Here is a 17,382-nt window from a genome sequence, read left to right on the forward strand (position 1 = left end):
GTAGGTCTATCTAGCTGGGCCTCAGTTTCCTCACCCATAAGGGCTACATCTTCAAGCTCACAGGATTTTAAATATGATTTCCTCTCCTCCTCCCAGATTAAAGACTAATTGGGAAATGGGTTTTAGTTATGCTCTCACTTCAGCTGGATGACTCTTTAAGAACTGTAATGAGTTATTTTGGCAGGTGAATTTGTGCAGAAGCTGTGGGCTGTAAATGTTTATTTGCCTGGGCTTCCTGAATTCTCCATTGTGATAGCTCTGGGTGACAGCAGAGTAAGCCCCGTGTGCTGTCTGTTCTCACAGCAGCTGCAGCTTTTCTTCCTTTATCGAGCAGAGGGACCGGCAATGATTTTGAGCATGTCTCTGATGAGAAGAATGCCCTTCAGTTAAAGTAGACTGAACATAGTTTTACGCAGTTGAAGTAGCCTGAAATGAAGGCACATGAGATATAGTTCAATGAGAAGGGAAGTCACAGCATCTGCCCTCTTATTTCCAGAGCTTAAATCAGGCAGGATGTGTGTGTGTGTGTGTGTGTGTGTGTGTGTGTGTGTGTGTGTGTGTGTGTGAGAGAGAGCGAGCTCGATCGTGTGTGTGTGTGTGTGGAGGAGGGTGAGTATGGGAAGAATAGACTGAGAAATACATCAGTTCAAGAAAGAGACTTTTTTTCTATCATTAAAACTCTGCTTATTTCATACCTAGGTTGTAGTGTATTTTCTGATATAAACGTTTAAAGGTTCTCACAGCAAACTAAATTGTGTGGCAGCAAAGGAACAGAAAACAATTTAATCTTTATAGTTGGAATAAGTCAAAATTACTCACCCACAGAAAATTTCAAAAGCCTATACCAGTGAGACGATTGGTCCTTTTGCCCTTCTCTTCATGCCCACCCCCATAATCACAAGACTAAAAGAATGTAACCCTATATATACTTGCAGCCTCACATTCTCAAGAGTTCACCCATAAACATAACTTCCTATGAGTCTAGCAAAAGCTAATAGGAGATAAAGAAAACAAGGAGGAAAAAGGTAAGCAGGTTAACAGCAGGGTAGTTCAATGTGGAAGGAAACCCAGAAAGAGAGAGAATAACAAGACAACTCATAACAAGGAGGAAAGAATGAAGCAAAGAAGAGAGAAGAGACAAGATGGTAAAAAAAGAAAGCAAGAGAAAAAAAGTAAAGAGGAGTAAAAGAATAAAGTTTACATAAAATTTTACTATCTAAAGCCTAGATTTCATACTGATTGACCTCCATATATGTTGTTTTAAAAGACCAACCAAAAGGGCAAAAGAAGTCTTTGTCTTTGTCTACACACTTTGACACTTGTCTCTTCGGGCACAGAAATGTAATACAACGCATCTTATCTCTTACACCATCCTCTTTATAAAGAGATATGAGAAATCTTGGGATTTGAGGGATAAAAGGTTAAGGAGCATTTTTTATTTTTCTTAGGTGATCAGTTTTAGGAGTTTGTGGAGAGCCAAAATAAAAATTCTTTAAAATGTACTCTTGGTCCTGTTACCTTATTTGCTATTAATTCTTGTTCCCATGCCTTCCTTAGAGTTTGAACCATAAATGTTAGCATTTTAGTCCAAAGTCTTAAATTATTTCACCTGTGATTGATTGCTTAAGTTGCTTAAAGACAGCAGTCATATTTTATCTTTCTTTGATCCCACATAATCTGTACAAAACGTTGGGCATGTATAGTCAAGTCAAATCAAGTAAACCAGAATTTATTAATGGTTTCAGAGAAACTGTGAAGACTTGCATGAACTGATACAGAATGAACTGAACAAAACCCAGAGAACAATTTATACAATGACAACAATACTATAAAGACCAACAACTATGAAAGACTTAGGAACTCTGATTAGTGTAATGAACAACTGTGATTCCAGAGGACCAATGAGGAAACATGTTATTTACGTCCAGATGGAGGTGAGGGACTCAAAGCGCAGACTGAGACATATCCACATTTTTTTCCTTTTGGACATGGTCAATGCAGAAATTTATTTGCTTCATGACTAACATGGTAATATGTTTCACATGATTGAACCTATAATTAATAGCTTACTGTCTCAGGGAAAGGGGGGGGGAGGTGAGAGAGGCAGAGAAAATTTGGAACTCAAATTAAAAAAAATGAATGTTTAAAATTATCTTTACATATAACTGGTGAAAAATAAAATCTTTCTTTAAAAAATTGTTTTGCTTGATTATGTATGCTTATAAAAGGGGTCTTGTTTTTCTTTCATTTTTAATTGGTGAGAGAACATTTGTTAATTGAAAAAACAAAGTTTAATTTAAAAAAACCCCTAATTTTAACAAGCTCTTGTGTGCCAGGCATTGTGCTAAGTGCTGGGGATTCAAAGAAAGGCAAAAACATGGTCCCTGCCCTCGAGGAGCTCACAGGCCGACGGGGAAAACAACAGGTAAACAGTCGCGCACCACCGAGGCGCAGACAGGGCAAACTGGCGACCACTTCAGAGGGAAAGCACTCATTAAGAGGGGTCGGGAAAGGCTTCTTCCAGAAGTCAGGATTTTAACTGAGATTTGAAAGAAGCCAGGGAAGTAAGGAAATAGAGATAAAGAAGGAAAGAATTCTAGGCATGAGAGAAAACCAGTGAAAATTCACAGTTTGGAAATGGAGAGTCCCATGCAAGGAACAGGTAAGTGGGCCAACATCGCTGGATTGTAAAGTACATTACAGGGAGTAAGAAGACTAGCAAGGTAGGAAGAAGCCAGTTTATGAATGGCTTTAAAAGCCAGAGAATTTTATATTTAATCCTGGAGGCAAGAGGGAACCACTGGAGTTTACTGAGTTGGAGATGGGGTGAGGAAGAATCGAACATGGTCAGAACTACAATTTAAGTAGATCACTTTTTTTTTTTTAGAATTTTATTATTCCCCAGTACATGTAAAAACAATTTTTAACATTAATTTTTAAAACTCTGAGTTTCAAATTATCTCCCTTCCTCCTTCCCCACCCCACTCATTAAGGCAGTAAGCATTTCAATATAGGTTATACATGTCTAGCTATGTAAAACATTTCCATATTAGTCATGTTGTGAAAGAAAACATAGACCAAAAAAAGAACTTCAAGAAAAATAAAGACAGTTAAAAAAAAGTATGCTTCAATCTATATTCATTTCTTTCTCTGGGGATGGATAGCATTTTTCATAAGTCCCTCAGAGTTGTCTTGGATCACTGTATCGCTGTGAATAACTAAGTTATTCACAGATGATCATCTTACAATATTGCACAAATTACAATATTCTTACACATCTTATAATATACCCACAAATACATTAAGATGACTAACTTACCTAACATATCAAAAGGTGGTCACATGAAATATGAAAGACACTGATGAACTCTAAATACAGATTGAAACACATTTTTAAAATTTCTTTTTCTTCTTTTTTTGTGTCCTTTTTGCAACATGGCTTGGCTAGGATAGGGGCGGCTAGGTGGCTCAGTGAATAGAGCACCAGCCCGGGAGTCAGGAGGACCTGAGTTCAAATCTGTCCTCAGACACTTGACACACTTACTAGTTGCATGACCTTGAGCAAGTCACTTAACCCCAATTGCCCTAAAAAACAAAAACAAACAAACAAAAAACATGGCATGGCTAATATGGAAATAAGTTTTGTATGACTTCATATGTATAATGGGAATCATATTTTGTCTTTTCAATGGTGGGAGAAGGGCTGGAGGGAGAGAGAGAATTTGGAACTCAAAATTTCAAAATGCATGGTAAAAAAAAAAAGAAAATGAAAACATGAAAAACTTCAACTGGCCCCCTTCATTTTAGTAAATGACTTGGCTTTCTATTTTGCTAAGATTGAGACCCTTGAACATGAACCCTCTTAACTTTTCCCCTGTACATCTTAAAGCTGGGAAGAGACTTTTTCTGGATGTTGCCTGGTACAGATGTGGTATTTTTAAAAAATGCTTTTGTAAATTTTATTTTGTTGCTGTGTATTTTGTGTGAGGAAAGAAGTACAGAGTTCAGTGGAATATGATGAATACAGATCATGTATCTGGCAGTGAATCGAGGGCTTCCTTTATTAAGAGGAACCAAGTTTTTGTAATTTGAGTCTCCACAAACATTGATGTGCATGTTTTCCCTTTATCTTCAAGCAACAACTGTCACTAGACGTCATATAATTAGGAAAGGTAAGCATCATTTTAAATGTTCAGTCTACTGCCAATTTCATGCCACTGATTGTCCACCACTATTATTGGCAGTAAAATGGGGGTGGTGATAAACTGAAATACTTATTTCTGGCTGTCAAATGATGAATAGCATTTCTGTTCACAAATTTGACTGTGGGAGTTAGGAGGGGAAGGCACTAAATTGGGTTGGACTGGGTTCAGGCAAAATGATTTTATTTCACTTATAAAGTGAGCAAAGAGAAAGAAAAAATATACCCCACCCCCTTTAATTTCCACTAAACTAATACTCCGACTGGGTTCAAAATGACATCAAAATCACTGTCCAGTGCTGAACTTGGAGAAAGGTTGAAAGAAAAGGCATTTGAAATGTTGCTACAAGGTCAGAAATGCAAAAAAATTATCCCCTAACCACCCCCCCCCAAAGAAGTCTAGATCTATGTATGACAATGTGTTGAAAAAGTACTACCTCCACAGGCGGCTCTTAAGTTCCAAAAATTTCCTCTCAATGCAAAATAATTAAAAATTATAGCAACCAATTAAACTGCTGCAGGTAGTTCAATAAATGAAGAAAATCTAACGTTCCTCTCAACTATAATGATTTCCCATCATGGGAAATACATAATAATGTATAACACATAATAATGATCAAGTTAGCGGTTACCTAGGGGAACACAGTCACTAAACATTTATTAAGCACCTACTTTACACCAGGCACTATACTAAACACTGAGGATACAAAGAAAGGGGGAAAAATGTCCTTCCTGTCAAGGAGCTCACAGTCTATTGTGGGAGGAAACATGAAAACCACTATGTACAAACAAGATACACAGAGAATGAATTGCAACTAATCAACAAAAGGAAGGGGTGAGAATTAAGGTGGATTGAGAAAGACTTCCTGTAGAATATGGGATTTTAGCTTGGACTTGAAGAAAGACAGGGAAGCTATAAGGGAGAGATGAATGTGAAGAAAAATCCAAACATGGGGGACAGCCAGTAAAAATGCAGGGAGTGAGGAGATGGAGTGTCTTCTTTGAAGAATAAAAAGTCCTAAATAAGGTAAAAACATTGCTTTCAAAGCAAGTCAAGAGAATGAGTGAATGTTGCTTTAAGAGTTATTGGTTTACTGAATGACTTTCAAATAGAAATCTGGTAAACTAGAGTTGGAAGATGTGCTACAAATCAAATCTTTATTTTGCTTTCATTTCATTCTCTTCAACAAACAAAAAAAACCCTCAATAACATAATATCTAGCCTCCCTCCCCAAAAAGAAAAATATTTTGACCAAAAACTTACATCCACATTTAGAACCTCATAAAGATTCATTCAATCACCAAACTAATTTTTAAAAGTGGAATTAAATGGAAAAAAGAATAAAAATACATTTTATTGATAATGAAATTCATGAAACAATTGAATCAGAAAGGCAAAAATTATGGGAAGTTCTCACAACTACTTGCACAAAAATTAAGCGGCATGATTAAATCAACAGACAGAGGACTGGAAACGTTCTTTCAGGTCAGAGTATAATACTGAATGATTTATTATATCTTATTTAGTTAAAATACTGATTTTCAGGATCAAATAGCAGAACTGAGGGCTGGGGCCCAGAGCTAAAACTGAAGCTACCTTAGCCTTGGACAAGTCTTTAAAAGCTGCTCAGGTTGCCAGGCCACCAGGATTTTCCCAGTTTCCCTGAGGGGCCATCTGATCTTGCTTTCTTTCCAGCAGGAAATACAACATTATTTCTAATTAAACTGTAATGCACATCTATGTAACATTTTTCATCTAAGGATTTCAAAGCACCTTTGTCTCAGTTTAAAAAAAAAGTACAGATGTGTTCCATGAAAAAAAAATCTAGCCTATTAAAAAATCCAAATTTATAATACATTAATTAGGAGTTAGTTATTAGCATTACAAAAACATTATTTACCTTACAAAAAGATTTGCCTTGGAGTTCCTAAAGAGGTACTAGGCTTCCTTGTATTTTGGATGTGAATGAATATATAAAAGTTCAATTTTCATACTTTTCAGGAACACATTATGTAAAGTGAGGTACAACCACATAGTAAAACATTACTGATGTGGCTAGAATAATAAATAGTGTGGTGGGAGGTGAGAAGAAAGGGCCAATTTTACTTAGTAAAAGGTGAATTGCAGAATATATTTCATAAATGTAGTTTTATTGCTATCAAGTACAATACATTTTGCGAAGTGGGATATCAATTGTTGATACTAAGTTAATGAAAAGCCATGTTAAGTTAATTTAAAAATAATGATTCACGATAGCACTTAAAAAAACATATTGAATGAAGGATAAACATCTTTTAACAAGAATAAACTGTTGGAAGCAGTAGCAGAAGGTGAGTTGAAGGAGCCTTTATTTCTTGAGCCTCTGGTTTGGAAAAGTTATTTATTTTAGACTAGATTCCCCTTGCAAGACCCTGAAAATTTGCAGAAGAAGAAATTGTTTCAAACTTTTTACTCAATAAAAACCATGTGTATAGTATCTGAATTATTGTTACTTCCAAGATAATGTAGTTTTATAGAATGATTAATTCCCACATCATAGAGGTAGAGAAGTAACTTAATACTACTGGGAACTCTGCAATAAATGGCAAAACTCAGAACAGACCAATAAATCTGCAAATTTCCACTCAAATGCTCTTTATTACTCAAACTCATGGAATGAAGGGACCTGAGATATTCTTTAGCAATCTAGCTGGCTCCTTTATCCTACATACACAATTTAATGTAAATGTTAATGAATTTAGAAGATTAAATCCGTTGACTTCCAAGTCTTTCTAAGGTCATGAGAAAAAAACAGGATGAAAATTAGATCCAAGGTCATTGGAGAAGATATCACTTGTATCAGTTTATAACTGGTTTATTACCAGTTGAATCTGGATAATTAAAAGTTCCTCCACACTATATGATATAAGAAAATGATATTAAGAAAATCAAGGGACTTGGGTCCTAGACCTCAACTCGCTACTCAACTCACTAGCTGGGTGACCCTAGGCAAATCTTTGCACATTCCTGTGAACCAGTTTCCTTATCTATAAGAGAATTGAACTAGATGATGTCTGCAGTCACTGCCATCTCTAACATTTCATGATTCTTTTATTTCAACTCTTCTGGAAACTAGTACCATTTAACAGGATGCTCTTCAAAAATACTTGGTAAACCCTATAGCACTATTGAAATTGTGGATGATAATTGTTATTTTATCTTCTAACTGCTTTGAAAAATAGCCATTGTACATTTGGTTTGGATAGTCAATTAGCTGAATTAGAGGAACATATTTTCTATGTCCGTGGTTTCTGCTATTCTGCTAGGGTCTCTAGAGTTTCCTTGTGTACTTAAATAGCTTTCCCACTCTTCCCACTGCACTCAAGCATGAAGCCTGGGCTGTTTAGGAAAGTTTTAAATGGATCAGATGTTCTTTCTACTAGAACAAGAGGTCTTAACCTTTAAAAAATTACATCTTTGTTAACTTGTTAACTTCTAACCAAAATTTAGCATATTCGTCAATTATTTGAAAACAGTATTCTGAGAGGGCCCCAGGCTTCAAAGGGGATTCATGATACACAAAAAAGGTTAAGAATTCCTACCCTGAGGATCTTCAAGTTTGGAAAAAGAGAGCTGCTCATGACATAATAAAGAATTTTATCTTATTTTGAAGGAAAATCTGTACATCTCATTTTCCTTCATTCAGAAAGAAATCAGAAGCATGCTCCACCTTTATCTTTGAAGGGTTATCCTCAAAAGTTCATAATTTGGTTTTCAAGAGTAAAAATATTTAGTATCTTCCCTCTAATGAGTGAGCATACTTAATTTTCCTTAAATCAAAGATTCAGATCATAAGACATCATGCAAATTGAAGAATGGCCCTTACTGCATTGCCACTACTTTTAACAAGGCAATTTTACTTCTGGAGATTTGGTTGGATGGTATTATGAGGTTCACTGGGATGATGGAAATCTAGACTGGTCCAAAGACTGACAGGGCACTAGACTAGGTTAAACTAGATAATGACATTGAAAGAAAGGGCTATTCTTGAAGTGGTATAGTGTATTCTGACATCAATGTGATGGAGACCATTTGGCTTTCTCTGTTCCCTATCTATATGCAGTGCCTGAAATCTACCTCTATTTCCTAGAATCCCTGGATTTAGAGTTGGAGGTCATTTTAGACACACTTCACATTTATGTAGTGCTTTAGAGTTATTGGTTGTTTTTGCTTTGTTTGTTTTAAGTTTTGCAACCTGCTTTTCTCACTGTAACCCGGAAGGTGAGTAGGGCAAGAATTGCTATTATACCCATTCTACAGATGAGGAAACTAGTAGCCTGAAGGATTAAGTATATAAGGAATAAGGTAACAAATTGACTCCAAATCCAACGATCTTTCCATATCCCATCTCTGCTTCTTCTACTATTTAAGAGAGTAACTCGGAATTCAAAAATCGTTGTGGGAAACGTTATCACTGAAAAAAGCAGAAAATTCCCTGCACACGAATGATCCCGTGCATGGGGTTATTTTCATGAGCCATACGGGTCCTCCCTGTCTTTGCTGAGTAGCGAGGTGGTGCAGGGGATGCCCTAGGGAAGCAGAGCGACGGGCAGCGGCTGATGATGACTTTGAAAAAGACTTGACCCCGAAGCTTCAACAAGGAAAAGAATTTGCAAAAGAAAAAAAAAGTGACAGAAGCTGTTTATTCTAGGAATGAGGGTTGTAATTTTTTTTCTCCCAAAATCTTGCCGGCTTCACATTTTCATGCACCAAAGCGATGCCAAAAATATTTCTGCAACCCTTACCTGACAGTCTTCCAGCATCTCACCCGCTAGCTGGCGCGGGGTCGGGAGCGGGGCGGCGTGGGAGGAGCGGGCGGTGCAGCCCAGGAGGTGGCTGCGGCCGCTGCCGCTGCGGGTCGCCTAGGTCGGCTTCTCCTCCAGGCCCTGGGGTGCTTCAAGTCCTGAGCTCCCGCAGTCAGTCACTCCCCGCGCACGCGCGCTGCTCCGCCGCCCCACTCCACTACAGTTCCTTTCCACCCCCTCCCGCAAGTCACTAGCAGCTCCACGAGGAGTCGGGGTAAGCCGGCAGGGACAGTGAAGGGAGGAGGAGGGGGAAAGGGGCTCATGACCACGTGACCTCCCCCAAGATGGCGGCGCCCAGAGGTGTCCACCTGGTCCTCGGTAGAGGTAAGAACCTGGTACGGACTGAAGCGCCTCTGTGGACACAGACGCAGGCGCGCGCACACACACCATATTCACACACTCTCACACAGGATGTGTTTGTACCTTAGCGCGCGCACGCGCACAAGTTACACGTTGACAGATTGACCAGGACATGGACATATTTACACACCTGGCTAGGTCACTTCTGCGTGCTCTCTCTCTCTCTCTCTCTCTCTCTCTCTCTCTCTCTCTCTCTCTCTCTCTCTCTCTCTCTCTCTCTCTCTCTCTCTCTCTCCCCCTCCCTCCTCCCCCCCCCCTCCCCTCTCTCCCAATTCCCCTCTCTCTCTTCCATATCCCTCTCCCCCCCAACCTCATCATCCTGACAATGTTACTACTTCAGATTCGGTATACATTTCCTTTGTTTTCCCCCCTTAATTATATGCTAAGACTTGGGGAAATGCTGCTTCAGAGATTTCTGCTGGTGTCAGAGTGTAGTTTAAATTGTGGCAATTCAGCATACTAACATTCATAACCATTTTTATGCCCATCCTCAAAGATAAGAGAAATACATAAAATGGAAGGTGAATTTTCCCATACAGTGGGAAAAGTGCTGGATTTGGAGGTAGAGGATGTAGGTTCAAATTTTGCCTCTCCTACCCATTATGTGCCAGAAATCCTGCTAAGCACTTGGGAGACAAAGAGAGGCAAGAACTAGTCCCTCTTCTCAAGGAGCTCATAGTGTAATGGGGAGACAACATAGAAGAAACCATCTACAAACAATATATGTATGCGATAAGTTGGAAATAACCAGCAGAGGAAAGACAGTAGAATTAAGGATTAGCAGGAGAATGAGGAGAGAGAGATGCCAAGCATAGGGGGGTCAGCTAGGCCAAATGCAGAGTTGAGAGTGTCATGTGAGAGGAGGAGCAAAGAAGCAGGTGTCACTGAATTTCAGAGTACATGGTGGGAAGTAAGTTGTAAGAAGATGGGAAGAGGGGTATAGGCAGTTTATGAAGGGTTTTGAAATGGCAAGCAGAATTTTTAAAATATTTGAACCTGAAGGTAATAGGAAAACAGAGTATATTTACTGAGGGGTGGGATGGTAGAGGATTTAGTAGAAAGATCGTGGGTTCTAGTACTTATTCTCTCATTTACCAACTGTATGTTCACCTTTGTGTGCCTCATTTTCTCATCTATAAATTGAGGGGGGTTGAATTTTCTACTCTAAATGCTATTAAATGGATTTTAGGATGTTTGCATGGGAACAAGATGTTACAGGTATACATCCTTATCCTTTTTTTTTTTTTTTTTGGTTTTGCAGGGGGGAAGGTAGGGCAGTTGGGGTTAAGTGATCTGCCCAAGGTCACATGGCTAGTTAAGTGTTAAGTATCTGAGGCCAAATTTGAACTTAGGTTCTCCTCATTCTAGGGCTGCTGCTCTATTCACTGTGCCATCTAACTGTCCCCCATCCTTATTCTTCTTAATCAGGGACATCTGTTAGAATTTTATTAGCCTCCTAGGTTTTGGAGACAAGTAACATTGTTCCAAGTGTGGGGAACTTGGTACTTTAAGTCAGGACACAGCTGGGCAGAAAAGACAGGCAATATTGCACCAGCATATATATGAATGAAGAGGTAAATTGGAGAAGGAGATTGGTTGAAGGGATCCCTTTTCAGACTTCAGAATAAGGAATGCAGATTTCCTGTAAAGGTCTGTGAGAAACTATTAGAGGTTTTTAAAGAATGAATGAATGAAAAAGCATAAAGCAAGTTTGTGCCAAGCAAGTTCTGGGGATCGGCACTAGGTCTGTACTTTCATTAGTACAGTGATATCTCCTGGATAAGTAAACTTCTTCTATAGTCTTTTAAAGTGTTACAGACCTAACTGTATCAGGAGCAGAACTTAAACCCTGAAATCAGGACTTCCTGGCCTTGAGCCGAGCTCAAACCACACTGCCTCTGAAGTGCTGGGGATATAAATTAAAAAAGAGACAATTCTTACTCTCAGGGAGCTCAATATTCTAGTCAGAGGAGACAATATGACCATCTGCAGGGCAGACAGGAAGACCCTGTGGTTCTTAGGTTTCAATGGTAGGGCTGATGACAAGGTCCAGGGGTCTTTAAGACTGCTTTGTTGTTCGGTCATGTCTGATGCTTTGTGACCCCATTTGATATTTTCTTAGCAAAGATACTGGAATGGTTTGTCATATTCTTCTCCAGATCATTTTACAGATGAGGAACTTAGACAAACAGAAAGGGATTTGCTTAATGTCACATAGCTAGTAAGTGTCTGAGACCGAATTTGAACTCAGGTCTTCCTGATTCCAGGCCCATGGCTATCTCCATTGTACCACCTAATTGCTGTTTAAACTAATTTAGCAGATTGCAAAGTAATCCCCAGGAGTCTGAAGGAGGGAGCAGTGGAGTAATTAGGAAAAAGAATGTGGGAGGTTGGTAGTGGAAAGTTATTTAAAGTTAGGAGAGCTAGAATTGAATATGGGCTCTCTGTCCTATGCTCTTCAGCCACTTGGTCATAACCCTAGTTCACATCCTCATCACTGATCTCCTACATTCTTGCAGTGGCCTCCAGTTGATCTCCCTGCTTCAAACCTCTCTCCACTCTAATACATCCCCTACATACCAGCCAAAGTGATTTTCCTAAAGCAGAGGTCTGAATGTGTCATTCCCCTCCTATTCACTAAACTTCTGTTCCAGGATCATATGTAAAATTCCTCTGTTTGGCTTCTAAAGTTCCTCCTTACCTGGTCTCTTCTTACCTTTCCAGCCATATTATTCTACTTCCCTTCATATATACTCCAGTCTAGACAAATTGGCCTTTTTGTATCTCATACAATATTTTCTTTTCCATTGTCTGTCCTGAATACTTGTAATGCACTACGCTCTGACTTTTGCCTCTTAGAATCCTTCCTTTCCTTCACAACTGAACTCAAATGCTACTTTCTAAATGATCCTTTTCATTCTCCAAAGTGCCCAGGTACTGGTTCCTTAATCGCTTCCCCCAACTAATCTTGTATCTAGTTCATCTGCAGATAGGACAGATAGGTGTTACCAGGTCTGGAATCAGGAAGACTCATCTTCCTGAGTTCAGATCTGGCCTTAGACACTTAACTAGATGTGTGACCCAGGCAAGTCACTTAACCCTGTTTGCCTCCTGTAAGATGAACTGGAGAAGGAAATCACAAGCCACTCCAGTATCGTTGCCAAGAAAACCCCAAATGGGATCACAGAGAGCCAGATACGACTGAACAACTCCAAAATATTTTCACATTGTCATCTCCAGCTAGAGTATAAACTTCTCAGGAGCAGAGACTTTCACATTTGTCTTTTTGTCCCCAGTGACTGGCACATAATAACTTCTTGTTTATTGATTGATTAGTTGATGTTCACTACCCCAGTCAAATCACTTAACCTTTCAAAAACTCAGGTTCTAGTTCCATAAAATGAATACAATATGACTTGCCCTAACTACCTGTCAGAGTTATTATAAAGAAAGTGGTTTTTTAAACTTTAGTTATGTTGTTATTTAGACGTTCTTATAAATTATTTGAAAGGGAGATGAACAGGAGCAGTGAAGGTTGACTTAAAGGTGACCATGAGTGAGAGGGTCTGGACCAGATTGTCCTGGACCAGAAGTGAAGAAGCCTGGGTTCTTTTTTCCAAATCCATTATATCACTGTGAGAAAATCAATTCTCTGTTTCTTCATCTGTCAAGTAACTAATTATTCCTGATATATCTACCTTATAGGGTTGCTGTGAGGATCACATTAGATCTTAAATTTTAAGATATTTTCAATACTTCAAAGTAGTATATACTTTACAAATATAAGGTATATGCAAAGTATGGGCAATGTGTAACTTTACAAATTAAAATGTTATGCTATAGTCCAAGCAGGGGTGATCAGGACCCAGACCAGAAATTTAGTGTTAGAATGAAGCATGGAACAGTGGTAAAAGTGTTGGGTTACGAGTCAGAGGATCTGAGTTCAAAGTCTAGCTCAACTGCTTATTAGTTATGTGATTTTGGACAAATCAATCCCCTTCCATGGGTGTCAGTTTCCTCAAATGTAAAAGGAGAGAGTTGTACTAGATGGGCTCAAATGTCTTCTCCAGCTTTTAACTTGTGAAAATAAAAATAGAGGGGCGGCCAGGTAGCACAGCGAGTAAGAGCACTGGCGCCAGAGTCGGGATGACCTGGGATCAAATCCGGGCTCAGACCCTTAAAACCACACCCAGAAATAACTGGCCTGTAACCTTGAGCAAGTTACTTAACCCCAATTGCTTTAAAAAAAAATACAAAGGAAGTAGTAAAGGAAGTAGAAATTGCTGACTGAATGAAATCAAAACTAGATGTAAGGGCAAACAAAATGTAGGCAATTTATGTAAGTCTAGGGGAATAATAATAACTGGCATTTTATGTATAATTTAGGGTGATATAAGGGATAACGTGATATAAGACATTTTAGGGAAGGGGTGAAATTCAGATGCTAAACTGAGTTGGAGATGAAGAGGGTCCAGGGAGAATTTTGATACCGATAACAGTATCACTCTGGCTACTGTTAAGTCATTTCGGTCTTGTCCAACTAATTGTGACCCCATTTGGGATTTTCTTGGCAAAGTTACTGGAGTGGTTTGCTATTTCCTTCTCCAGCTCATTTCACCAGTGAGGAAACTGAAGCAAACAGGGTTAAGTAACTTGCCCAGGGTCACACAACTAGTAAGTGTCTGAGGTCACATTTGAACTCAGGTCTTCCTGACTCAAGGACTGGTGCTCTATCCACTTCACCACCTACCTTCCCATATGGCTCTGGTTGTTTGGTGGTTGTTATTGAGGAGTTTCATGTCTAACTCTTCATGGTGTCATTTGTAGGAAAGAAATAAGAGAAATGCTGCCTTCTCTTTGCAGGGGACAATTATTTTAAATTTTTAAAAGCTCTGATTATAACGCCTTTGGGGTGGTCTAGACAGCTTCAGGAAAACAAATTACTGCTCAGGAGTCAAGATAGGGTTTGTGATTCCCCATGATGCTAGCAGAATGTAGGCTCCTTGAGGGCAAAGGCTGTCTATTTTTTGTCTTTGTATCTTCCGGTGTCTAGTACATTACAGATATTGACTAAATTCTCATTGAATTGAATTACTCTGATAACTTTGTTGGGAAATAACTTATCTGGGCTATATAGAATACTAAATTCTATCTCATTGAGGTGAATAGAAGATATATTAATGGGAAGAAGTCAGAGTCGGGGAGTGGGGTGTTGGAAAGTACTGTGGAGTCAGGGTTCATGGATTCAAATCCCAGCTAAAATGCTACTAACCATGTAACTGTGGGTAATTTAGCTAATCTTCCTGCAACCTTATTTCCTTATCTGTAAAAATGAGGGGGCTAGATGACTTCTGAATCAGGATAGATCTATGATTCTGTGGACTCCCAAGTGCATTATCTCTGGTAGAGTTGAAGCCTGTCTTTGCCTTGACCAGCATCATGCTACTTGCCAATTCTCCCCTCTGCCTGTCAGTGTGTCCTCAAAGAACTCAAACTAACTTTAACATTAAGCTAACTGAGGCATAGTCAGGAAAGCAAATCTGCTGGTAAATTGTATAATTACAGTGCAGTGTCAGATAAAATAATAATAAAAATTCACATTTATGTAACACTTTACAATTTCCAGAATGCTTTCCTTACAGGAACCCTGAAAGGTAGGTTGTGCAGGTATTATTATCCCCAATTTGTTGATGGGAAACAGGCTCATAAATGACTTTTTCAGGGTCACATAGCTATTAAGTGCCTAAACCAAAATTCAGACCCAGATCTTCTGACTTCAAATCCAGCAGTCTTTCTAATAACCACACTGCTTCTAAAATTACCTGTTGTTTTAGATTATTTGTGCTGGTGTTCTCTTCCACTAAGAGAGAATCAAGGGTTCATTCTAATTGCCAGATAGAATGAGGCAATTTTAATAAGGTGTCATATATATGTTATGTATTCTTCTGTTGAAAGCCAAGTAGGAAGAATGTAGCATAGTCATTGTCATTTATTGAATAGAACCCAGATCTGACATGACCTGTGGTTATACAAATTCAGATGTGCTTTGAGTCAAATCATGTCCCTGATAACAGCTCATACACTTCTGTGCCTTCTGTAACAGGGTGGCTAGTGTTAGCCAATCGATCAATCAATCAACAGGCATTTCTAAAGCTGGCTGTTTTGTGTGCCAGGTGCTGTGCTAAGAGCTGATGGTAGGACAAACAGAGAACTGTTAAGGAGCTTAAGAATGGTAGGACAAACAATTGTCAAGGAGCTTAAGAATGTAATGTCATATCACTGCTAGGTCTATTTCCAAAAATTATTAGGGAAAAAAGAAAGGAACCTCTATGTTCTAAAATGTGTATAGCCACTCTTTTTGTGGTGGCAAAAAACTGGAAACTAAAGGAATGCCCCTCAAGTGGGGAATGGCTGAACAAGTTGTAGTGTATGATTGTGATGGCATAAGAAAGGATGAGCTCAATGATCTTAGGGAAGGACTTGCACAAAATAATAAAGAGTGAAATGAGCAGAACCAAGAGAACATAGTATGCAGTTAATGGCAATATTGTTTTAGAATGACTTTGAGTGAATAAGTTATTTTGACTACTTTAAATACCCAAATTAACTATAAGGGACATATGAAGAAAGATACAATCTGCATCCAGAGAAAGAACTGATAAATAGAAGTGTGTGTAGAATAATTTTATATACATATACCTATTTGTGTCTAATGGTGGTCATCTGGGGGGAGATGGGAAAAGGAAGAAAAAAAATTTATATAAGTTTATTGTATATTTAAAAGGAATAGCAAGTTATACATAGTAGATTTGCAGTTGCATGGGCAGCCATTTTTTTTTACTATCCTGTGTTATGGAAATGCTTGTTTTATTTAATAAATTAAAAATAAAATAAAAATTTTAAAGGAATATAATGGGAAAGACAGATTGTAATGCAAATAAATATGTAAGAATGTACAAGATCTATGAAAATCAAATTCCCTGGGAAGGGATCTCACTAGGACCTGGGGGGAGCAGGAAAGGTTTCTCACACTAGGCAGTATTTGAGCTGAGACTTGAAAGAACCCAGGGAGTCCAGGAATTGGAGGTGAAGAAGGAGAAGAGCATTCTAGGCTTGGGGGCAGCCAGTACAAAGGGAGCAGGGTGTAAGGACTGCAGAAAAGCTTATATTTATATTTGTATTTTTAAGTGGGGGAGGGTAACATAATCATACCTGTTCTTTAGGAAAATCACTTTAGCAGTTTTGCAGAGGATGGATTAGATTGGGAAGAGTCTTGAGGGAGGAGACCAACTAGAAAGCTATTGCAATAGTACTAATGAGAGGTGATGTCTCAGTCAAGGTGGTGGCTGTGTAACTAGAAGGAAGTCATTGTATCCAAGAGATGTTGTGGAGGTAGAAATAAGATTTGTTAACTGATCAGATATTTGGGGTTAGCAAGAGTGAGGAATTAAGGATGAGAAGAAGGCTGTGAATCTGAGTTGCAGGAGGATGGTGATCTCCTGACGTAAACAGTAATAAGGAAGTTCAAAGGAAGAGTGAATTTGGGAGGGGAATGTTGGGGAAGATAAAAAATTCCATTTTTAGACATGTTGAATTTGGGATGCTTCTAATCAGTCAGTAAACATTTATTAAGCACCTACTGTGTGTCAGTCACTGTGCTAAGTCCTGGGAATACAAACAAAGGCAAAAGATTGCTCTCAAGGAACTCAATAGTCTAATGGAGGAGACAACATGCAAACAATTCTGTATAGACAAGCTGTATACAGAATAAATTTGAAATAATAAATAGAAGGCACTAGAATTAAGGGGGATTAGGAAAGGCCTCCTGTAGGTAGGGTTTTAGTTTGGACTTGAACGGAAGCCAGTAGGTAGAAATGAGGGGAGAGAGCATTTCTGGCACGAGGGACAGCCAGAGAGAGTGCAGGGAGTAAGGAAGTAGAGTGTCTTGTTTGAGGAATAGCATGGGGGGAAGGGGA

At 38.8% G+C, this 17,382-nt stretch overlaps 1 protein-coding gene and 1 long non-coding RNA gene across 9 annotated transcripts in view; one reads left to right on the forward strand and one right to left on the reverse strand.

The window, feature by feature from the left end:
• Positions 1–9,220, reverse strand: part of LOC138154961 (uncharacterized) — an 84,083-nt gene extending 74,863 nt beyond the window's left edge. Inside the window, exon 1 of one of the 3 annotated variants that reach the window (XR_011166719.1) lies at positions 8,987–9,133. This is a non-coding gene — a long non-coding RNA (uncharacterized lncRNA). Of the gene's footprint in view, positions 1–8,986 lie in introns of all 3 variants that reach the window. The other 2 variants (XR_011166717.1, XR_011166718.1) reach the window with 2 other exon arrangements.
• Positions 9,221–9,229: 9 nt separating this feature from the next.
• METAP1D (methionyl aminopeptidase type 1D, mitochondrial) overlaps positions 9,230–17,382 on the forward strand; it is a 101,895-nt gene continuing 93,742 nt past the window's right edge. For 3 of the 6 annotated variants that reach the window (XM_069079947.1, XM_069079948.1, XM_069079951.1), the window contains exon 1: positions 9,280–9,370. Coding sequence is in view for 1 of the 6 variants with exons in the window: in XM_069079950.1 (XP_068936051.1) it covers positions 9,331–9,370 (40 nt within the window). In the remaining 5 variants the exon portion in view is untranslated. Of the gene's footprint in view, positions 9,371–17,382 lie in introns of all 6 variants that reach the window. The other 3 variants (XM_069079950.1, XM_069079953.1, XM_069079952.1) reach the window with 3 other exon arrangements.

This window comes from Petaurus breviceps, unplaced genomic scaffold, assembly GCF_028583685.1.
Source record: "Petaurus breviceps papuanus isolate PSGF00001 unplaced genomic scaffold, PetGlider_PUasm1.0 91133, whole genome shotgun sequence".
NCBI lineage: Eukaryota > Metazoa > Chordata > Mammalia > Diprotodontia > Petauridae > Petaurus > Petaurus breviceps.